The sequence below is a fragment of the Trichoplusia ni genome, chromosome 1 (assembly GCF_003590095.1).
Source record: "Trichoplusia ni isolate ovarian cell line Hi5 chromosome 1, tn1, whole genome shotgun sequence".
In the NCBI taxonomy this organism is placed as follows: domain Eukaryota; kingdom Metazoa; phylum Arthropoda; class Insecta; order Lepidoptera; family Noctuidae; genus Trichoplusia; species Trichoplusia ni.
This window is the reverse complement of record NC_039478.1, coordinates 19,198,051-19,222,860: the sequence shown is the minus strand read 5'-3', so window position 1 is coordinate 19,222,860 and position 24,810 is coordinate 19,198,051. Positions and strand designations below refer to the sequence as shown.

General features: G+C 36.1%; 1 protein-coding gene across 5 annotated transcripts in view; it reads right to left on the bottom strand.

Moving 5' to 3' along the window:
* Positions 1–801: 801 nt before the first annotated feature.
* The window catches only part of LOC113497985 (knirps-related protein-like), a 60,420-nt gene continuing 36,411 nt past the window's right edge, over positions 802–24,810 (bottom strand). For all 5 annotated transcript variants that reach the window (XM_026877860.1, XM_026877877.1, XM_026877868.1 and 2 more), the window contains 2 exons: positions 14,429–14,506; positions 802–2,419 (listed from right to left, as the gene is read on the bottom strand). In XM_026877860.1, coding sequence (XP_026733661.1) covers positions 1,373–2,419; positions 14,429–14,506 — 1,125 coding nt within the window. In that variant the 3' untranslated portion in view covers positions 802–1,372. The remainder of the gene's footprint in view (positions 2,420–14,428; positions 14,507–24,810) is intronic.

Genomic DNA, 24,810 nt, shown 5'->3' with positions numbered 1-24,810 from the left:
GGTCCCCCTAGTTAGCGTGGAAGGTAAATTGATGTTTTGTTACTTTTAGATTGAGCTAATGCCAACTCTATATTGACAATTAATGCAAACAAATGCAGTCCTATTAATTTATATTGAGATTTTGTTTTTGTCTGAGTTTGAATGTCATCTTTTTTATTAATGTTATGCAGAAAAATGTAACGATTGTATAATATTAGTGTTCTTCTGAAAGCTGTCTGGATATATGTACATATAAGGATGTTGTAATTTGAGTAGTCTATTTTAATGGTATAGATGTGTGTGACTCAAGTTTCCGTGTTATTTGAAGATATCATTGTTGGTCTGCATTATTCACTTGTTATTTAAAATTAAACTCTTCCAATGTATAAATAGGGTTCAAAGGTTGAACTCTAAATTCTTCAGTTAGTTTAACCTGGTCTCGTTCCGAGAATTTGGGGTAGTTTTAAAGAAAAAACCAGAGTCGAGTGCATGAATAGTTTATTTTGTACGTCTCCGTGGAATGTATTCATTACAAACATTTGTTTACGAAATAAAAAAAAAACACTCTACCTATATTTATATTTACAAAAAACACGTTTGTCAAAGTATTACATTTGAGTATGAATGTCTTGAATAATTTCACTATGTTGAGTAAATGAAAATGTTGAAAATCTACATCAACAATATATTGAGCAAAAATAGGAATGTTTATGTAACAACGAGTATAAATGTTAGGACTCTTGACATCTCTTTTCAATATGAAAAACAAAGAACAATCAACGCAAAAAGTTACACTCGAATGTTCTTAAAGAGATAATAAGAGAGAGATGTTTTTACAAAAATGGATACAAAAGTATAGCCGACAGTCGTGATTAAATAATAGAACTTAGCTACAGTTTAGAAATACGAAGACTTATAGAAATATAAAAGAGGATTCACAATGCACCCGAAGTTAACACTTTACAACCACAAACAACACTTTGAAATTCTACTAGAAATAAATTATAATAAAAATTTATACAAAAATATATAAGTTGTTTTAAGTCGAATGGAATGTTGCAACACCCGGCTTTTCCATTTTCAAAGAGAGTGATATAATCATTATCTATTGTAACCTAACTTACACTATACAAAGAATAATTTATTTATTTACATTTTGCTTTGTACATAACCTTATACCGGGCTCGTTAAGTACCAATAACATTGTATTACCTAAACATTACTTATTATACGTATTTGGATAGACTCTTTCAAGCGATAACAAATCAAACAACATCCGAGTGTTTGAGCTTAAACAAAAATCACATTCCTCTATACTGGCCTTAATTCATTCACTGACGTGTCAACAGTCTACAGTAACGGCACCAGGCGGCACGAGGCGTCGCGGCGAGCGTCACACTTTGGTGGTGAGGTCGAGCGGGTGGAGCTTGATCCTCTTTATTTGTGAGTAGGACACATCCTCCTCCTCGCTTGCCGAGCCCACCCCGCTGCCCGACTCGCCGTCGTCATTGTCCGGCACTATCACTTCACTATCATCTGATCTTCGTCGCGCAGAACTCGATCTGCCGTCGGACTTCACCGACAAGTCCATGGGGTTCTCTTGCAGCGGAGACTCAGAGGTTCTCCTCTCTGCTGGCGGCGTCGGCACGAACTCAGCTTCAGATATAACGTCCTCCTCCCGGGGAGTGGGCTGGGTGGACCGCTGCTGTTTAAGGATCTCATCTAAGAAGAAACGCTTTGAGGATTCAGTTCTCTCATTGTGGTCGTCAATTCTGACGTCATTGTTGTTTTCAGCGGCTTGCCTTAGCGCCGCATGGTCTAAGAGATGTCTCGAGTAGATGGGGTGGAAGCCTGGAGGGAACAGCAACGGATGATTGTGTGCGAACGGGCTGAACGGTGGCGGTGGTAAGAAGGGCGAGTGGGGGAAGTGGGGCAAGGAGGCTATGTTGGCTAATTGCAGAGGGACGAACGTATCTCTGGGTGGCGTCAGAGGTCTGTCTTGCGGTCTCGACTGCGACAATCTGGATTTGTCGTCGAGTTTTGGCGATGATCCACTTTTATGTGAATCTGGAGAGGCAGAGCAAGGTGGCTTATAGTCGTCTAAGCCGAGGAGAGCGAGCTCTTCTTTTGTTCTTGGTCTCGCTAGTCCCGGGAACAGATGGGGTGGGAAGGGTGGCGCGAGTGGGTGCGGTGACGGCGGCACTCGCGGTGGCGACTGCGACTGCGCCGCTTGCTGCTGCTCTTGGAGCAAGCAGTGGATCTTGAACCAGTTGGAGCGGCGGCCGTACCGCGAGCCGGACTTGGACATGCCCACCATGAGGCACTTGCGCAGGCGGCACGCCTTGCACGCCGTCCTATTCTTCTTGTTGATGACGCACTCGCCATTGTTCTTGCACTCCGTGATGGAGTTTAAGTTGTTGTAGGAGCGGCCGAAGAATGACTGGAAAGAGAAAAAAACAGAACGTTAATATCATCATAAAATTAAGAAGAAGTTGGTATTTACTTGGAATTATAAATTTCCTTAAATAAATTCCAACGAACGTTGACCATAATTATTCTAGTGACAACTGTCATTTATATCACTTGATTGTCATACTTTATCAGAATGTTTCTAAACAACATTGTCAATTGCAAAGGAATTGCTTTATAAGTTTTAATTAAATTTAATCAGCATAACGGGTAGCCGGTGCTCGCATGCATATGCAATGGGCTCAATTGAACATGTATAATTGATATGATGTTCACGAGTTATAGTCTATGTGAGGTATAAAGGTCGTAGGTTGGTCTTGGTTTACCAATTAAGACGACAACGTTATTAATAAATATAGGATTATATGAGTATCGCGGAATATGTGCTCCTTGTGGCTTCAATACCGGTATTATGTAGGAAACTCTCTTCGTAAAGCGCTTAAATGGCGGCTCATAAATTAAGCGAAAGGCCATTTGTGTATCGCTTTTGTTTATTTTATATTATTTTTATGCACGTTCGAATAGACAACCAATCATCGGTGACACAAATATTTGTATATTTAAATCAATACAAATTGGACTGAGATATAATTTAAACCAATTTGTATACGTTTTGATTGCGTGCTTTTTGGAAGTAGATAGATAGATGTATGAAAATGTAAAGCGCTTGTTGTGTTTCTATTGCAGAGTCACCCGGAGACAACAGTGCTTCACCCGGTTTCCTGAGCGTGTGAAAAAGGAGTAAAGTTATCAAGCATGGCTTCTAGACTGGTTAGCTGAGCTGTAACCGAAGAGACCGACAGCTAGCTTTCCACCATCCTAACAGCTACTTGTACTTGATTTGATTTATAATGTGAAAATCTATTTTCCCAGTGTTGGTGGGGTCAAACGGCACTCGCTTAGAAACTTGCTATGTAACGAAGCCGATCAAGTTTTACTCGATCATTATAAATTACTGCATACTAAGTATTATCGCCTCGCCCGCTTTTCAATAAGACGAACATGAAAATTTTCTCACACAGAATAAACTCTTTAACCTCTAAGGGCTGAATAAAACTTGAAAAACTCTAAATTAACCAAACTTAGTTTAAATCGTGATTTCTAGTCTCGTAGTAGTGATCAAGCGCACCAATACACGTAACGAGACTCGCTATCAGGACAGTGTTGCGTAGGTTTGACCTAAAGCGGCGTTTACACGGCTGGTTGGCGCCAGCCCGAGCGCGTAGCTCCGATAGTGAAAACATTGCCTTACAAATGTCGTTCACGGCGTAAACGTCACTTCTGGAGGATGTGGCCCACGGGCCGCGGGTTCGGTTCCAGTCTGCTACACACGTTTAACTATGGTTTTGTTTTCATGCGACCTTGATTTTGGCGTATTTTATTACGTAATGGTGGTCTATTGTTTGATTTTTTGGAGGATGACCGGTGGTTTGCGTTAAGTGCTCGATTTAGTTGATATCGTTCTACGTAAACGGGCTAGTCACAACAATGTACAATCCTCAAAACTGATTACCTACTTGATATTATAATACACACTACCTAACTAAAATATAAATATGTTACGCTACACATAGCGACATGAAAAACGAGCGTTAACTAAACGAACACGCGTTAACATTACCAAAATGGTTGCAAAACGCCACATCGTCCTGTGAATGTCAATCATCAGGCTACTTAGTAGGGTGACTATAATGTTATTATTACACGGACACTCCTGAAATGCACTGAAATGACATATTGCACTCATTTTTACTCAACATCTATGAAAATATATTTTTATTAAAATTGAATTTTAAAATATTGGAAAATATTTTTCTATATACTATAATGCCATAACACATACACTGTCAGTGCTACAGTAATTGGCTTACATTGATTTATTGCAAATTATAAACAGCAAGTGCACAAAAATTTTAGCGCAATATTTAAAGTGCATTCACAATAAATTACCTCATCAGTTACTTGTAAATTAATTCAGCACATACAGTATTTTAAATTTATATCTATAAGTTAATAGACAGTTATTATGGTCATAAATGCGGCCTTGCATTTCGAAATTAGACATTTGAAAAACTGACAGTTAAAATATGCAAAGGAGTTTGAAGCACGTACCATGATTATTAGTTGTGAAACAGTCTGTTCTGCAATATATTTGGAGGATTTTTGCAAAAAGGTCGGTAAATTATGAAAAGCCTCAGTGTGGTGACCCTACAATTGACCAATTGCAGGATCACGTCATAGATGAAGAATTTAAACTGAAACAATGCCATCTTTGAACGTGCTGCGTGCGTGATGTGAATTCTACTGCGCATGCGCCGGGTTATTCTACATATTGGTGGCACACGGGAATTTAGGCACTATGTCCAACGAGTAAGTGTACTTTTCGTGTAATTTGTTCAGCGTTATTTTGGTGATGACATCGCTAATTTAAAAGAAAAGATAATAATAAATACTTATAAGTACTTTGTATTATATTGTTATACAACGGTAGCGGTTATGTGCCTACAATATTATACTTGTTTGTACGGAGCCGACCAGTACTTTAGGTAAAAGAGGACGGACCTGGATTTTTTTGAATTTATAACTCGTAAAATGTACAACATTTTGAGAGTTTCCCAAAAACCTCAGTACGAAACAAGAACTACGCATTGCAAGCTCTTGAAATTACTTAATTAAATCCATCTTTATTACGCAGAGTAGTTTGATACTATTATTAAGCACATCGTCTTTCAACAAACATTCACAAATACAGTCCAGGAGAGTCTTCACTCCTCGTATCCTGCAATCGATATTCCCGGCCGCCATATTTAAAACGTTTAAAGCAATTAAAGTAAAGTGTCGTGCCATGATTCAATATGATATTTAAATTAATTGAGAAGATAAAAGCGTGGGGAGTCGCTGCCGACGTATGCGTTATATTAATTGCGTCATATGTAACGCTGAGTACATGTGACTATAGACATGTTAGGGATTCGCTGTATGCGGTGGTATTTGTCAGCGAAATTATTAATCACGGTAATTAAAAGATTAAGTTAGAAATAACTTTGCTCCATAAATAATTCTTAGCTGAAAGGATGTACGAGAAAAATAAGGCTTGGGCAAAGTGATTTCGTAATTTATTTTCAGTAAAATTCTAAAGTTTTGCTTTAAATCTACAATTTCTCAAGCAAACAGTGTTATTGCCCGACTCCCGCGCACCTAAACAACTGTATGTGACATTACTTGTAGTTAATAATCAGTATGTGCATAAATTGGTGGCGCGTTGGGCAAGAGACACGGGCGGCGCCGGGCGACGGCCGAAGTTACGAGCGACCCGCCGCCGCCACCTCTGACCTGCGCGCGCGCCGGGCCCACAGGTGGGGGCTCGGGTTTTAGGCTTAATGCAGACGATTGGGCCGCTTCAGAATTTAGTAGCAATAACATGTTTTTTAAAATTTTAACTATCCTTTTCTATTAGTGTAGGAAACTGGAAGTGTTTTGTTTGAGTAAAAGCTTCTTAAAGATCGTTTGCATTCAGAAATTTAGATCAGTGCCTCTAGCTTCGCGTTATTCTCTTAGTTTTGTATGCACTAGATACAGTTGTCGGGCCGGGTGGCGATGTGTTGACGGCTGCAAGTTATGGGCTCCCTGGCGGCGACCACCTCTGACACACGCACGTGCACCCACTGCGCAAGCGCAATCTCTTATCTATCTCTCTACTCTTGCGTTACGACAAATATACGCGTTTACGTTTATGGATATTACGTCCTGTGAACTTAAGGATTTTCTTCTATTTTATTTGTCTGCCTCTTTGAATACTAATGCAGATAACATTAAATATGAAAACACAATTTTATTATTTAATGTATAACTGAATTTAATCTAAAATCATAATTTATAAATTAAAAATTGTAATTGTAGTTCGCAATTGTGTACTAAGCGCTAGCTCGCGGTCATAAAAGCAAAGGATGCGCGGGCGCATCGCTGGCGAGAGGTGAACGTAAGAGAACAATAAATTACCCGTTGCTAGGCAACGCGGACCGCTGACGAAACATGAACACTATTGTTTTTGTAAGCTTCGATTGTACTAAACATTTATCTAGATTTATTTCAGAATTGTGGTCACTTTAGGCCTTAAGAGTTTTATGATTTAAGCTGTCCTAATGTTTACGAGTGCGATTGCGTTTTGATTTATTGCTGATGCTTAGGCTCAGTTTAATATAGGTTTTGTAATTGTATTGCTAATACTAAAATAGTACAGTTTTAGTTACCAAAAAAGATACCAGATGGCGTTAGTAGTATGAAAAAGAAATATTACTTTTAATATATAATAAATAAGTATTGTCTATTCTTCTCCTCTTCGTACAAAGTAGCGATTAAATTGACGGGGCTTTACACTACATGTAGATAGTAGTCAGAGCAATTTAATCGATCACTATACTAAGTACGTATAGTTATAGCGACACCATCAATAACATTCATTAGGGCACCATTATTAGTGCTACACGTCAAGGCTGCTATTGTTTTATACATTAATAAATTATATTTTTATTAGTTGAGGTTGACGGTAAAGCGATGAACCACATTGTAGTACGAGGACTAAGATTTTAATAAAAGAAAATTGATCATGAATTTTGATTTTTAATGTTCTAAAACAGGCATTCATCGGCCATTGTAAATAGCAGAATCGGGGCCCTGTTGATCGCGTACTTTAGGTTCAATTATGAATTTGATGGAATTGAAAAATACAGCAGTATAATGTCGGGAAGTCTACTATACTGATAATTTTATATCAGCGAATATGGAACATGATGGCACTGTAATGTTTTCAGTGTTATAAAGATAATGTTAGTTGTTTATGGTCAGTATACTAGATTAAACTTCACTTTATGGTCTATTTTATTATTTATAGACTCTTACAAAGTGACGAGATTTAATGAACCAACAATAAATTACCTTTGTTTTTAATTGCAACCTGGGTAAAGTTTTACGTTAATAGATTTTTAGATATTAAACATGGCGGCCAGATGGGAATTTTAGTCAATGTTCATATAAGCTTGTAGTATTTTAGATAAAATGAAATCAGCGAACATTAACCTTCACATACTTTCTTGAAAGGTTTTGAAAAGTTTTTAATATTAATCCATTTTTTCTTTTCTTCCTAAATATTATAAGAAGTGAGTACCTAGTTTACAACGTCTCATGAATTATCTATGAAATAAATTACCTTCAGACACTTGTGCCTGTGGTCCAGTCTATTAGGCGTAGAGCAACAAAATGTAGTGTAATGAAGTATTTACATGAAGTTTATGGAGTATTAAGAAGCGAAGGACCCACTACAACATGCTATTTACTTTGTTACAGACAGGTACAGGTCAATGTGAGACTATGAATTTCCTTATAATTTTAGTTACAAGAGCGACTAGTGGATATTCTGCCTCAAGTCTTACTATAATGATATTTATTATGTTGCACACTGTTGACTGCCAATATCAACCACTTCTCTTACCGCGGGTCAGCTGGTAGAGATTTCTTTAGAAATAAGCAGCAGCCTTGTACATCCTATTTTGTAATTTTGTGTTTTTCTTTTATTTATTTTTTGTGTGTACATAAATTATTAAATAAATAAATAATGATGAAGTGTTTCCGTATTAATCTCTACACAATTATCACATAAAACTAGCTAGATTGTAAACGCTCCTTGAAACAAATCTATCCATTGTTCAATTAAAATCGTGTTACAAGGAAAACGTAAAGTAACTACCGTCTCATCATAATGCAAATTATAATTTAACACATGAATCGTTTTGTTATATCGATTTTCGATGCGATTTTTTATCAATTACTGTGACAAATCGAGTGAAGACCCCGTGTGGACTTTCCAAATGAACCGTTGGCAGCATCACGCACGCGAAACAAGCGTGAGAACGAAACAGATAACATTAACAACGTCAAATTTTGACCTTTCTCCTACTGTGGTGACCTGGACCAATATAGATTTGCACTTGATATCAATTACAAAATATCAATTACCAACCTTATTGCAACACCACAAGTACCAATCCAATCGCTGTAGCGTTTTTTCAACCGCAAAGTAATGTTGGTAGAAAACGCGAGCGCGTGTCATCCCGCGTTTGCGTTCAGAAGCACTGACCTGCACCGCACCGATGTTTTGATTGGCTCTGACATTCAAATACAATCGATTATTCGTTTAATTTGAATCGATACCGCTCGTAATTCTCTCGTCGGGGAAATCAACGTTCACATTCAGAATTAGAACACATTTTATCCCGCATTCTCTTACAGTGACGAAACACGCGAATTTAAATAGATAATTTAATGTTGCCAGTAATCAAATTAATAGGTTTGTTTAAGGCAGTTTGACCGATATAAATTCACCGTTTAGCATGTAATGAGTGACCCACGAGTATACGTTACGGGTTACACAATAGCCGAGTTTATTAACAACAATAGATCCTTGAACCCGGCACAATCGTATAAATTATGCAACAATACTAATCGTACAACATGTCCGACGGACGCCGCTGCAGATTTCGTGACGGGAATAAAAATTATTGCCATGCTCCAATAAGTTGATCGGTGTGCCAACTGCGTTGCGTCCGTTGACAATTTCGACACAAGACCTCTCTAAGACAATGACAATCATTAACCGGCCCGCCAATCAATTGTCGACTCGAAATTAATGATTTAAAATTCAAATTCGCGTGACTAATCGAGCCCAATCGATACAAATAAAACAAGACCGTACACGCAAAAGTGAGTAAGTGCAAATTTGAATCGATTGCGGGCGCTGCGGAATCGAGACGAATCGATTCACCCCGTGAACTGTATTGCAAAGTGAATAGGCGGTGTGTCGCTAGTATGACGGCCGTTGCGACAAATGAACCGTTTTATTTTGATCTCGATTTTAATTGATACCTTGTCATTGCAAGGCTGTACACTAAATAAATAGCATTATTGAAACGTTACTCGATTTGTATCGCGTATTGTAATAAGGCATATCAATGGTTGTTATGTTTAATTGTCTCGTAAGACTGCTATTGCTAACTGAAGCAAAAAATGAGGTTATGTGCTAACGTATGAATGTTAAAGATGAAGAATGAATCTAAAAGCCAGTATGATGAGTATACTTAAAGTCATTATAAGTAATTCATGCGAAACTTTGGCTCATTTCACTTGGGTGGCAAGTAATAGAGTTCATTCTTAACTGTTTTAAAAATTGCTATTGTATGATTGTGCTATAATAGGACTACAAACCAGAAATACAAGCACCTACAAACATGATAAAAAAATAAACAAATTGCGAATCCCATTTAAAATCGTCATTCAATTAAAGCGGCACTTTATAGTTGAACATCTAATTGAAAACTAATTAACGCAATATAGGTCATTATCGTTAAAAATATAATTAGACATACAGAAGCAGTAAAGCCAATTAAAATAGTCCGATTAATTAGTTGAGGCTATTACCGTTTATTCTTTTCGCGTTGTTGTGTTGTTCCCTAGTTGACAAATTACTAGTGCGGTGCCTTTCATGGCGTGGCTGCGAGGCGACCGGCGAGCGACCGACGACCGGCAATTGTCTCCGCACAATACGATTACACACACTGATAATTCTAGAAAAACCTTTAAAAGCAAATTAGAAGCGATGATTTATTACTAGACGAGTTACGAAATGTAACTGAGTGGTTTGGGTAAGGGCGCGTGTTCAACGGATCTAACTCAATAAAATACAATATTAAACGCAACATTTGCAAATAATAGTTGCTTTACTATTTAATCTTATCAAATATGTTTAAACTTTTTTTTCAATATCGATTAAGTCTTGCAATACAATTTAAAAACGATTTTCCAAGGAGTGAATTGTACGAGTTTTCTCATGATGCATTACATTATTTTTAACTGATACAAAAGTATTAAATGTTTCTATAAAACCTATTTAATACCGCTAATACTTTAGGCTAAAATTTTAAATAGCATTTGTTCACCTAGTTAAATAAGTACTATAGATGTATTCACTTGACCGCGTATGAACTTGCCCTAACCGTCAAATATCTTTTCCGCTGAGTGTTTCCCGATCGCGTGCGTTACCGCAATTTGAATGTGCTCTAAATTCGAAAATAATTTGTGGCGAGCGGACGACGAGCGAGCGTGCGAATGCGAACGTTTAGGAGCGTGGTAGTGAGTGACAACCTTATTATTTTCATGATATATCAATATTACATCTATATATTTTTGTACACTGTATTTTGTATTGCCTCTTGCTTTTACCCGATAGGATAGACCTTTGTTTACTGTAATGATATTAAAGTGGTAGAAATTAGTATCTAGTCTACTTGTGTTGAAAAAGGTGTTGGTTATATTTTTAGTGTGAAGCAGTAATCTAACACGTTATGCCCATAAATGGTGTCATAAAGAAGAAAATTCACACAATATTTATATTCAAATTAGTAAAAAAATCTTAATACAATAATTTAGATTTTACGATCGTTCAACTAGGTCGATTAATTAATTTCTCAAAAAAAAAAGAAAAACAATATTACTACACTATTTAAACCTAACAATTTCTTCCACGATTGTCTTTATCTTTAACACGAAAGGAGGAAAGGTTAAAAGTCCAACTAAAAAAGATATCAACAGTATAGTTGAGAGCAGCGGCGGCGGCGGCGGCGGCGGCGCAGACGGCGGGTAATGGCAGAGGTGATTGATGTTGATCGTCGGCAAAAACGTGTGAACCCGCCTTAGTGGCGATGGCATGCTCCAATTATTGCGTAACTCTAACGTCATTACCTACCTGCTTTATGGGGTAAGCAGGGCCTTAATCGCGGGGTTCACGGCTCTAACTTAAGGTCATCGTTAAGCGTACTTGTATCGGCAGGATCCAAGTGATTGGCCTGTCTAAGGAAAATAATGGTGTTGTTTTTTTATAATTGGCATGGATATAGATGAGAGCTGGAGTACTGGAAACGATAAGATCAATTATTTTTTCTTCGATCTCAGTGTTTTGCTATTGATCCTTTAACTGTTTCGGATAAAGAAGTTACATTTCTATCTATTTGTTAGACCAGCATCTCCACAAATTTGCAACAATCTATAACAATGATTGCTTAATCCACAAATCCAATCCAATTCATCAACAATGACCCAAATACGGGTACACGGCCCATTAACCGGCAACCAGCTGATAACCATCCGAGCAACCAAAGGTTCATAGTGTGGGTAACGTTGGGCAACCAGCCGCCACTTAAGTTCACCAGCCGGAAAATGGCCGACGAAATATCGAAACTGATTTACAATACATTTTGAGGCGCAACTACTGATCTATGTTGCTAATTTGGCCGCGAAATTGTTTTATTGGTTTGTCTCGATATCAAAGTTTAGATAGTAAATATATATAGTGATCTAAGTAAGTACTTAACTATTTTTGCTGAGATGCCGATTTCTGTTTCTGGACAATCTGGACTTAGAGATTCCTAATATTTTTCGCACTAAACAAAGAACTTCCGAAATCTGGTTAGAAAAAATGAGATGACCCACAGAAAAAAATGGAGTATGCAGTCAAGTATTTTAGTCAGCAAAGAAAATCTCAACCAAGATAGTAAAAGTAAAAAAAAATGACTGAATGAAAGAGAATACCACACAGTGAACAATCAAGCGCTCAGTCCGTGGGTTCGAGTCGCGTGCGATGTATTTACATACAAACGGGTGCGCGGGCGCACGCCACGTTTAATTACACGACACTCGAGACAAATTGACGACCGCTAACGATCACTAACCACTGAGCTTACGGGATAAGAACCCTTTTTATGTTTTAATTGAATAGTTTTGCTATTTTTAACCTTAATGTCGGTAATATTTAACTGGCTGGAAGGTAGGTATGGACTAAGATTGTAGTGACCATATTTAGTTAGTTTTTATAATTAATGAGAAAAAAAGATTTTAGGGAAATTGAGGACTTGGAACGCTTTCCTTGAAAGTTGTGTGTAACCTTACATGTAAGTCATATGACACTTATGCAAGTAGTCAATTACCTGAAATTTCCTCAATTTATGGTTTGAATAAATTATAATACCATTTAGTTTTGAGAAAATATTATGAATACTTAGATTGAGAATTCGTAAAAGTTAACCTGAAGGTATCCAGCATTGCGTAACCTTGGCTCGCTTGTGGAGGTGACCACGAGACATCCTGAGACAGTTTCCACCCTTGCACAACCCATTGTCGTTCAGTTCCACTTGCTTTCATACAAATTGCGCTTGCGCAAGGAGGAAATTGTCGTTTGTACGGGCTAGTGGGTTTCGTTAGGTGCCCTTGTTTGAACTGTTTTGGCTATTTTTTTCAAATTCAAAAATATTCGCATAAAAGTGAAGATATATTAATCGAAATTTAAATTTAAGTTATAATACACAAAGTTGTTTTTTGTTAATTCAATTATCGAAATAATTATATAAGTTAATAACTTCTTCGCACCTAATCTAAGTACGTAATCCGTCTCCGTACTCGCTTACAGCGATAAATTAAAGATTTAATAAAATCACTCGCCGCTGCTCACTAGAGTGTACAAGAAATCATAAACGGTGTGTTTGTTTAATAACCATGAAAGTGGTAGTAAACGTAAGCGGAATGTACTTAGTACACTAGATATTTAGTAGCCTGAGACACGCGAAATCAGCCGAAAACCGACCCGATATAGTACGCGTCGACTAAAAAACTATAACGGATGATTATGCGTGCTGATCGAGTTATTGATGTGCATCTCCCGGACATTCTCTAGCGTGCACATGTACATATAAAACAACATTTATTCCAACGATATAAGGTTTAAAATGATACGTCCTATCTACAAATATCTTGGCAATACCGAGGATGGATCGAGTTAGAATCGGAATTAAAGCAATTATCGATATGAATTATCAATCACGAAATTTTGTACAAACGTTTATTCATAGTGGTGTTTTTTTGGCGCCGACTTTTCGGAGCAAGTTTTTTGAACACGATCGTCATTATCGCTTCTTATTCCTTATAAATATTACATCCGTCTTTTCATTAATGGTTTACAAGAACATTTCTAGTTGCTACACACAAAATCCTTGGAAGTCGTCCATATGTATGAACACAGAGATTTTACAAGCTACGAATTTAGAATAAAACATTAATCAGATGTTCCATATCGATTAAGTTGGTCGTACTAATTATATTCGAATAAGGTGTCAATCGATTTATAGTGATTTTAATGAAGTCACGCGAAGATTATTAATCGGCTTTTGTAACAGTCGAGAAGATTTAATTATGTGTTCATGTTTAATAAAGAGAAAAGGTTGAAGACCTTTGTATTGTTCTTGTTGGTTTCTGGTTAGATCTGCATTCATTAGGGACCAGATTTAGGTTCAAGGTTTTATATTGTCTTACAGAGTAAGTAGGGAAACTCACTGCGAAAATATGATGGTATTGAAGTTTTATTCTATTTTGTTTTATACCCTTAAATGAAATAAATATATTATTCAGCAAATAAATGTTATGATTTTTATATGTGAAAGAGGTCTTACAAAAAAATGATTTTCTTAGTAATTCTATCGGGTTTAATCGCCAGTGTAAAACCGCCTACGAACCTTGATACAATTGTTAACATTTACATTTCCGAATATCTGTTTTCATTTCCTAATAATTAGAACGAATCGAATAATATTACTTTAAGAAATGAATATGGACTCGATTATAACAGTTTTCCGGTTGTATTCGACAGTAAATACTTTTTGCACTTTTGGAAATCTGTGATCTATCTGGGCAACGCGCTTGAGTACACATTTTTATACACATGTAAAAAGAGGTTGGAGATGACAGTTGCCATGGGAATTCATTATCTTTCTATGGGTTCACTTATTCATAACTGAAAGCTACACGACCAAAAAATATCACAAAAAAGTCCTTTTACAGAATAAAGTGGATGTTTTGAGTATAAGAATTAGTGTTAGATATTTACCTTGCATCCTTCACATGTGAATGCGCCGAAGTGGAAGCCGGCCGCTGGCTCCCCGCACACTTTGCACTTTTGGTTCATCTGAAACAAAAAGATAATAGGTTAGTCATGGAAACTATAGTCTGGAAATGGTGGTCTATTGAGAGCAAATGGAGAACTCGATGGGAGCATTTCAATGGAACTGGAAAAAAATCTAATAAGTAACAAAATTATAATGACTAAATTAGTGAAAAAACAGATAAAATTATCTTCAAAAAGATAAAAAAAAAACAAACACAATATTTATTACAAAAAAAGAAAAGTATTTAAAAATAAACGCACGCGGCGCGCAAAACTAACCAATATTGTTGCTCTTATCGCTCGACATAAACGAATATGCAACTGAAAATCCGCCACAGAAACCCAATTCACTGTTAATATGCCGTGACCGAGATCGGCCATTTTCCAATCAGTCATTTAGTTGTTAATTTCGAAGAGCATGGGGCATGTTATTGGTTGCATATGCGATAAAATCGTTTTGTATGTATCGATTAAACGATATTAATTGTTGCGATATTATTTCATATGCGTTACGTGTTGCGCTCTACGCGTTCTATATTTGAAACTTACTGCGCGCCATTTAAAAGTTTATTTTTTTTATTGTAGGCATTGGTTTACATAATAAATATTGTTTGGTACTGTGTGTTTTGAGGTTGTATTTATATGATCGTGTAATGTGTTATTAGTGATTCCTAAGGTAAGCAAACCTGAAGCAGAGTTGTTGGTTCAGTAGTGACGGGAAAATATTAAACCTCTTTTGCATACAAATAAACTTGAATGTCAATGTAATAAAACTTATTCCTTCACAAGCCGACTGCTGTTTCGAATAAAAATAACAATAAACTTGTGAGTAGTGTGTCCATGAGTTATTATAATGTCAGGATCACATGTTAATGGTTATTTCAACGGTTTTTACACTTATAAGCCCATAATATAATGTAATGTGCATTGTAAATCCACAGAAGCGCATGTTATTAACGAAATTATGTGATTAACACTGGAAATGTATAAGTATTAAAGTAAAATGTGGAGTTATGATCTGACGGCGAGGTAACGATGGCTTCGAGGCCATTTAATGGATCGGGGTTTTGTTAGAGATCCTTGGACACTGAGATGTGTCCTTCAAAACACATTTGTGTTCATTTTTTTAACGCATAAGCGTAGCGAATGATTTATTTGCACTTATCCCTATAAACATTTCATTTGCATCATTTCATTCCACTTTATGCTGTTTAAAGATATTTTTGTGCCAGTCGTATAATATACATACCTACTTAAATAAGAAGTCAACCCATAAAATGGGATTTACGTTTTAATATGTTCTCCTGACATTCGCAAAACCCTTGTAACAGAGTGATACCTTGAGTGTTAAAACGAAGAATGTATTATAGATTTGGAGTTGCAAAACAAAACAATAGAAAAAAATATTGGAAATACGTAAATTTCTACTAACTTTAAAATAAGTATATTGTAACTTATACAGAACCCTTCAAGATGCGTAATTAATTAATAAAACTTATACCCTTCACGTATTTGCAATATTGTATGAATGTAAAATGGAGCCCGTGTGATACCGATCGGAGACATTATATCGCGATGCAGAATGTCAACGAAGCAGTTTGGGGTTAACTCGATTTAAGTTAATCTTACACAAAAAAGGTGTATATGGCGCTCTAGGGTACGTGTTACTGTGACATAAAATTGCTAACAAGATTAGTGCATGTTTCATGGCTCGTTTTTGTAAAAGAAGGCTTGTATGATTTTATCATCAGTAAACAAAACACTTGGAGAGGCCTAAGTCCAGCAGTGGACTGCGATAGGCTGATGATGATGATGATGATGATGAAACAAAATACTATCTTATACCCGTTGTACGAAAACCGTTTTCCCTCAAACGAAACCTTCAAATACATTACTAACAATTGCAAACGTACGAAACATCTCAAGATTTATCCGAAGACACGGGAATAAACTTTAAGAAAATTCCCGAGATTCGAATCGGGTAGAAAACGAACAAAGGCTTGTCGTTGCAACAAAGTAATCCGTTTATCTAGCGGGCGGGGATCGGCAGAGATGCAGGTGGATGCGTACGCGCAGCCTGTTGGAGGAGCTCGGAGGTTTGCTAAAGGTTACGTACATAGTGCTTGTAAAGGTTGGATGGCTCTGAAATGTTGTTGTTTTTGTGAACTATGTGTAGCAGAATTGGAGACGAGTGTAAAATGAAAATGTAAAGAGAAGACATGACAGATATTCACTGCCTTTGTATAATAATTTCGTGATGAATTTCTTGAATTTCCTGAATTTAACTATTGAATATTTAAGAGAAATTTATCGCAACTTAACAATATAAAAAATTCCTGGTCGCAAAAATGTTTGAAGTAACCCGTAGATACTATATGTTTACTCATATCATCAAACTATTTTCCCAACATCGACACACAATAACACGGCGTCCTATCCCTTACCTACCTACATGTAGTAACTACATCAGCATGCACGGAGTCCAGTAAATCACGCAGCGTGCGCCCGACGCCTATCTCAGCTTGTCGCAGCTCTAAATTAGAGGACTCTAACTCACAGCTCGCGTAAAACAAATTACTAGAGGATTTTGTGACCTCCGGTAATGTCGGCCATGATGGATTTAGAGTTCAATGGTTATGAAGTGGAGACAATAGTCAGGAGTAACTATATTATGTAGGATATTTTAATCATTTTTTAAATAAAATTAGTACTAGAAAGGACATCAATCTTAAGGTAAGTGATTAGATAGGTATTAGTTTTTCGGGCTGATTGACATTTATTACTATTGATCAAAAGCTCCCTGTTAAAATTGTGGTGTTAAAAAGGGTTAGAAGTGTCTTAAGTTAATGATAATATATGTATTCAAAGTAGCCAATTAAAAGGTAGATAAAAAAAGCTCTTATCTAATTAATATAAATTATATGGTGATTTGAATAATGGTAATTTGCGCGCACGATTATAATGATAATTATCATTGGCATATTATTGTAACGTTTATGTATCGAGATCTAGAAATAATGGTGATGTCACAGTATTGCGCACATATAGGGAATCATTTTAATAATCACCGCACGACACGTAATCACCGCTAATTGACCCAATCAGTGCGACCATAAAGGTTGGATCACTTTTGAGTAATTATACATCATTTTTTGTTATTTTAATTCATAAGGAACAAACTAAATTACTCGCCTTTGCTATATGAAAAAAAGTAACAAATATTCGTTCTAAATTTAAAATTCGTAAACCCATATAAGGCCTGTCGGATCTGATATTCTAAAAAGTAATAAGTTGTAATACCTCAAGGTCAATGACCTAATATATGCAAAAAAATCAGCGCCGGCGCACACAGGCCGAATAATCTCGATATCCGCCCGTGTAACTCGACGCAACAGATCGATTCCCTTACTACATGACTTAATTAATTTCTTGTACGCGTTCGTCTTTTTAGGACACTCCTTAATATTATAACACAAAGGAAACGCAACTTTATACTGTTTTGTTATAGTTGTTTTTGCTTTGAACGAAATAAATGTTTATCCAAGCAAATAAATTGAATGCTCATGACAAGGTTCGAGTCGCGAAAGCTCCGAGTCGAAATTGCTGTCACCGTCAGTCCATCTCCAATCATATATCTCGTTTGTAATCTGGAAATGCAATTAGCATATTAATCGCTTGATATTTTGATGATTAAAACACTCATATTATTTAAATAGATTTCTGTATGATTTATATTCGTGTTGGATGCGAGATTTTAATCCAAACACACGTGATTAGTTACAACGACTAGTTAATTTTAATGTAATAAAAGTATCCGTTCTGATTTAATCGAAATCAATTTGAATGAGATGATTTGTTGACATGTATTGATATTATGATTTTAATGGTTATTTTACTGGGCGATGTTACGGTTACCAGAACTATTTAACTATTTAACAGTTAACCCGTCACGGCGACGTTAGCATCAGGTGATCAATATGGACCATCATAAGTCGTAATATTTAATTGAAACCTTTAAACGAAACTCACACTAAACGTTTCAGAATAGTTCGTTCGGATTTGTATCTCATATAATAACTGTTATAGTAGATTTTGCAAATAGGTTAAGTGCATCATATAATTAATTTCTGAGAATGGTTTGTAAAGGATTTCATACAAGTGCTCATCCTTAAACTTTAAATGTCACACCTCTGCGCTATAAACATTTGAGCAAAGCGATCATCAGAGGTTTTTAATTGATACTTGCAATGTCAGTACATTGCAGCTATTAATTCTTAAAGTTGACAGAAGGCCGACTTATCAACAAAATTATAATATATTGTTTGCTCTTCTATAATCGTTAATAAATATGTTAAAATAACATTAAACAAAATAGGTTACGAGTAAAAAAAACCACTTCGTAGTTACTCTACATAATGGAGAAGCTAATACTAGCGTAATACTAAGATCTTTTCCATTTTCCTATCCACACACGACAAGGAGTAGTTGCCTCACGAATGCCCCAATAATATCAACCATCAAGCTTTTTAAGAGATCAGTTATCCGTCCATTGTATAATGAGTAATATCTTAGTCCAGAAGTGTCGATGTTCCGGTAGACATGTTATTTGTATCGTGTGAAAGGCGCGGCGGCGGGCGGCGGGCGGCGGGCTGTCATTTGGCGTGACCACCATTATCGATGGCGCGCCGACCTCGTGGGAATCTATGGGGTTTATGGGATTCTTAGGGTTAACAGGTGCATTTGTTGACTGATGGGATCCCGTAATGTTGGTGTTCGAGGTTGGATGTGATGGCGCTGTTATGGCACGTAACGGAAAGAAGGTCATGTTCTTACATGGGTTTTGGTATCGTCTTATTTAATTTGCAAGAGGTAAGTAGTGAACTGTAAACTTCATATTTGACAGGTTATTTTGCACAGACTATAAAACTGCTGGTAGTTTTTGAGAAAAAAAAATCTTAGAAAATAATTAGGTACCTTAAAAACTGAATACAGAACTTATTCCGTAAAAATATTCTTTGAAACTGTGAATAGCCTAATATTATATGGCGTAACTATAAACTGGAATATATCAAGAGTAGATGAAGTGAATATGTTTCTCTACAAGTTCACGTAGAGACGAGCTCACGTCACACCTGTCAAACGGTTGTAGTGCTGTAATGTTGATAGTGATATGCACTCGGTATGGATTTCAAGAACTATGACCTCCGGATCGTAAGACTGATGGATTTAGAACATTCTGTCTAAGAGTAATTTGTCTGATTTATCTCAGCATGTTTTTGGTGTTGGATTATTATGTGTAAGGCAAAGAATATGCAGGAATTAGACATAAGAAAGAGGGATTACATTTTCTAATTAATCCCAATTTAAAGACGTCGCCCTGACTACTTTCCGTAGAACTTCGCAGCTATATTTTTTTCCATTAAGTTCTCTGAGTCATAACCAAAAAAATCCTCTACTGAAAATTCGCTTTAAATCAAAGACATCAACCAAAAAATATATCTAAACCTGACATACAATCAATAAAGAAATAACAACTAACCATCGATACTCACCCAATTCTTAAAGGCGCCGATACCATATACTTTCATCCAATTCCCATAGCTTAAGGAGAAGCAAGGTTCTCACAAAGACAAGTGCGAGTTATAAATGAGCGCGGCGAATGTGTAATGGCGGGAACCGAACCGCCGCTACGGAGGACAAAACATCACGGAGCCTGGTTGAGGGACTGAGGTGGGTTTATGGGGCATAGTTAGGTACTTGATTTCAGTTGTGTGTTTTTATCAAGAATTGTATTTATCATTGTCTTTATAAAGGTGCTCGGTATGAAGTTACAGAAATTCGGTTTAAAAGTAAGTGATTTAGGTGTCATAGCTACGAGTAGTTCGATTCTGTGATAATGCATTCTGGATTCAACTGGATGCTACTTACATATAAGAAGTAAAGAAAATTTGTTGTAAGGTATTATTTTACACTAAATTGTAAGGACAAAATATAAGTTCTTTAAATGTTGTAAAACATTAATTTTATTTAAATTATCCAGATCTGTACATTGCGCTGCTGGCGCTCCCCGGCCGCCTCTACTCCCGACTCTTGATTTCGTTTTGATAGGTGTTAATTTGTCACGCTCTTGGTTCACGCACGTCCCGCCTGTTAACCGTAACAATATTATTATGAGCCGTCCGTTTGTCTGTCCGTATGTCATCTCGGAAAACTATACTAAATTGCTGAGTTACTTTTGTAGGTAACGAGGTTTTTATACGAGATTTGATTGTCGGTGGAACTCATTGTATCTGAATATATTATTTACGCATCATTTTCTTTAGAATAAACAGTGCTTTTTATGAGAGCATAATTTAATATATATTTAAGTAGATGTTATGTTATTATGTTGAACGAATTAGAGCCGTAATGTTACTGCTTGATTCTATACGTCCATCAATTTTATAGGAGTGGAAGCTGTCAGCGTTGCTCAGATCTCCCGGTGCTCTCGAGTGCTTGCTTTGATTCCTATTTGGGATGAAGTTATTAAGTTTTCCTAATAGGAAATTCTCTACTCTGAGAAATATCCAATATTTCCTATTTGGAAAACTTAAATACTAATTCATAAGGTATTTTATTGACGTCGCTTCGTGAAGGTTATTTCGCAATCCTGTTTTTCTTTAATAAGTTCTGTTAACGAGTATGTGAACATCTCCGCAAGTGAATCAGTAAAACATCTTTTGCTGCGACTTCAAAGACCCCGAAGGTTCAAAGGTACTGCATCCAAACGTGTACAAATGTTCAATTAAATTGATCAATCGGTACACGCAGGTTCAATTAGTGTAATAACATGTGGTGAACAGTTCAATTAATATTGCCATTTTAATTGGTCTAGGTTTAGCGAGAGCTATGCTAAAATGTTTATGTAAATTATCGAGATTATTTGTACTGATGCCTTTACTAAGATAAGTGGGGAATATTTTTTAAATGTCAAGTGGGTTATTTTAAATGCTCGCTGGTATTTGATTAACGATTTTTAATATCGACTGTACAAAACATACAGTCTGCTCTTTTTTTCAAAGCAACATAAATCACTTTCGACTTTTAAATAAATCTAGTGCTTAAAAACCGCACGATATTCTAGATCTAATTATGCTTCTATAATTGATTACACGCTATAATTACTAAAGCAAAAACGTTTCGTTCATTCATTCGTTCGCTCTCTCGTTCACTCTTGTTGAACATGGCACACTCATTGTGTGCACGTGTTACAGTAATTAATTATAATTTGTAATTAATACTTGCGCTAATGTGTTATTTTCCCGCACTGTTTCAGTTTGTTGTACTAACGCGATGATTTGTAGTTGATTGGCAAAATTAATTAGAGGTTAGGCTTAAGTCTTTAATTAAAAGATTTGTAATTGAAGGTGAACTAAACTGTGTTTGACTTTTAACGTTTTTTTTTAGATCGAGTCGTGTTATGTGAGTTACATTTGGACATATTGCGTTAAAGCTATTTTTCTCACGTTCGCAATAAATGACAGTGCGCAATATTGTTAACTCATCTTGTATAATGTTACCATAACCTATAATAAAGTTAATGATGAATGAAATAAAGATCTGAATGAGATAAGTAACAAAAAGGTCATCAATAAAAAATGGTCACAAATATAACGATTTTTCATACAGTTATTTGTCATATCAAAAGGGGCTCACCTCTGATCTTAAATGGGTCCGTTATGCAATCGATTATCGATAAAAACGTATGATTAATCGATCCTAATTGATATAATTCATCCCTTTTGGCAGCGGGACGTCTAACACGTGACTTGTCAGCGTGACACGCGATTTTTTGACAGCCCGTGACAAATTGTTGTGACAAAATATTTCAACAGTTGCGTCAATTGATTTTGGAACAACCCTTATGATATGCAATCCCACGTATCCGAACAAATAGTATAATATCAAAGTTTCAACAAAAGCATAATTCTTATATCATGAAAATAAAATTCAAAATGTAACGGAAAGTTTTATTTGCGATTGATCGCTTGAATATGGAATGCGAAGGGACGAATGACTTTGCGCAATAAATTCAAATTTTGGAATTCGAATGAATGAATTTGTGTTTGGAATTAAAGAATTGACTGTCGAGGGAAACGTGCCTAGTGAGACCTCCATGACTTGGAACTTGTATGCAGATATAACTGAAAGGCAAACAATTTGTCAAAAGAGAAATCTTTGGTCCACATCTGCTCAGTAGTGCAGAATGACAAATATTTATTAGTTTTATAATAAAAGCATTTTAAATTTATGGCTTTGATATAAACTACATTCATTTCCTAAAAATACACTTTTTAGAAGGCTGTTTTTTTTTCAAATATACGAAATGTTTGAGATGTAGGTATTTCTAACTCATCACACACTTATCAGGCATTAATGATATTGTATCGATAAAAGTGTTCACTCAATTAGTGTCAGAGAGCTCTCGAAGGTTACACATTATGAACGTGCTATGTACGGGCACCGAATCACATTACACACCTTATCTCCCATCGACGATTACCAGCGAAAAATCTAAGAATTAATTCATTAACCTCTATTGAACCGTCAGATGTCTCTTAAAAATGTCAATAGACGGACAAACCTATTATGTTAGATACGGATTTAAATAATACACTGGATTAGACCTTTCTACATCTTTTAAAGTATTGTTGGGTCCGTCTCTGACCTCTGACATCGGAATCAAATCGATGAGTATTCGTATTATGATGTACTTTGGTTTCACCTGACTAGTTTTTTTGTAACGGCTATTGTTTGATGTAAGTTATACTTCGCACTTGGCTCTTTAAGGGGGAGTTCTGAGGTTCCGTCTTTTAGTGTTGTTAGATTAAGAAGTATTGTGTTCATCTTTGTATGTTATTATTAATATTTTAAATATTTTCCGATTTTTTGATGTTGTATATTTTTGTAAGTGGAGAAAGAAGTTAATGATATGATGTATTTATAAAATTCACTGCTTTACTTATTTTTGTGGCTTTCAATTAATTCAAAAGAGTTGACGTTTCACAAAGAAATAAATGATAGCTTTTTTGAAGATGACTGAAGTAATTCATATTTATAGATTCCCGTCCAAAACACCAACATTTTCTACAATCTACATTAATCGCGTTAATAGAACAGCACTTTAAGCAAAACTGGCGGTAATGCTAAGTCACGTGGCCGCTTCCCATGACAAGTGACGGTGTATCTTAGTGGAGCATCAAGATTGAGATAGATCACGGTAGTGATACAGTCCAGTGTCTGGGTGAGAAGTGGCGCTAGACTGAACCGGTGGAAGGTGTTGAAGGTGGTCCCAGATGGGGTTTTTACAAGGATAGAAATTAGACGAAGAATTGATGAGGATAGATAAATATGACGTGTCTGTTAAAAATACCAATAACCTACCTCTGAGAGAAGTGAGACAATTTTTTGCGGATTTTTAATCATTTAGCTCTTTAAAATATATTTCTATCTCAAAGGGCATTTGGAACTACCCTTTGCCTAAGATTAATGCGAGTACCTACGCGTATCCCTTTTGTTTTTAAACCAGTACAACCAATGTGGTAACCTTTTGAAAGACAAAAACTTCCTCAAGGACTGTCGCCAGCTCTACGCAGGTCATTAGGTACTATTAAGTCGTCAACGGTATCATTGTCGCATACAATGACAGATGCAATGAATTGATTTCATTCTTATTCATATCTGAATACAATGACGCCGGCGCCCACGCGATCTAAAACATCAGCTTTTAGGTCAAGAAAAAGGTCACGTGCAAATACGATTTGGTAAATTTAACCTTAGATTTTCCCATTGTTTTGATGTTCTAGATTCATTGGCGGTCTTACACTGTTCAGTTGTTTGCACTTTGGTACAGGTATAGGTGAAACAAAAAGGTTATTTAAAAGATTTACTTATTATACAAGGTATTCTCAGCATTTCCTATAACTTTTACTATACTAATAAAACATTTTCCATTGAGATCAAAGAACGAAAGTAAAGTCAAATGCCGAACATTTTGCGCAAGTCGTAACACACCTCAGGAAACGGTCAGCGTGGTGCTGGCAACTCTTTACTATTTATGAGCATCATTACTACACATCAAACAATGAAACGCAACAAGAAGGCGGCCGACTTCAAATATCTAAACACAGCCTTAACTATTTATTAACAATACAAGCTCATTACTTCAAATAGAAGAAGAAATTAACATGCAAAAATTTCGCAATAACAATACTTGAGGAAATAGTAAAAAGTCTTATCACCACAGTCCGAACATAAACCTAAAAGTTAGCGAATAGTAAAACAAT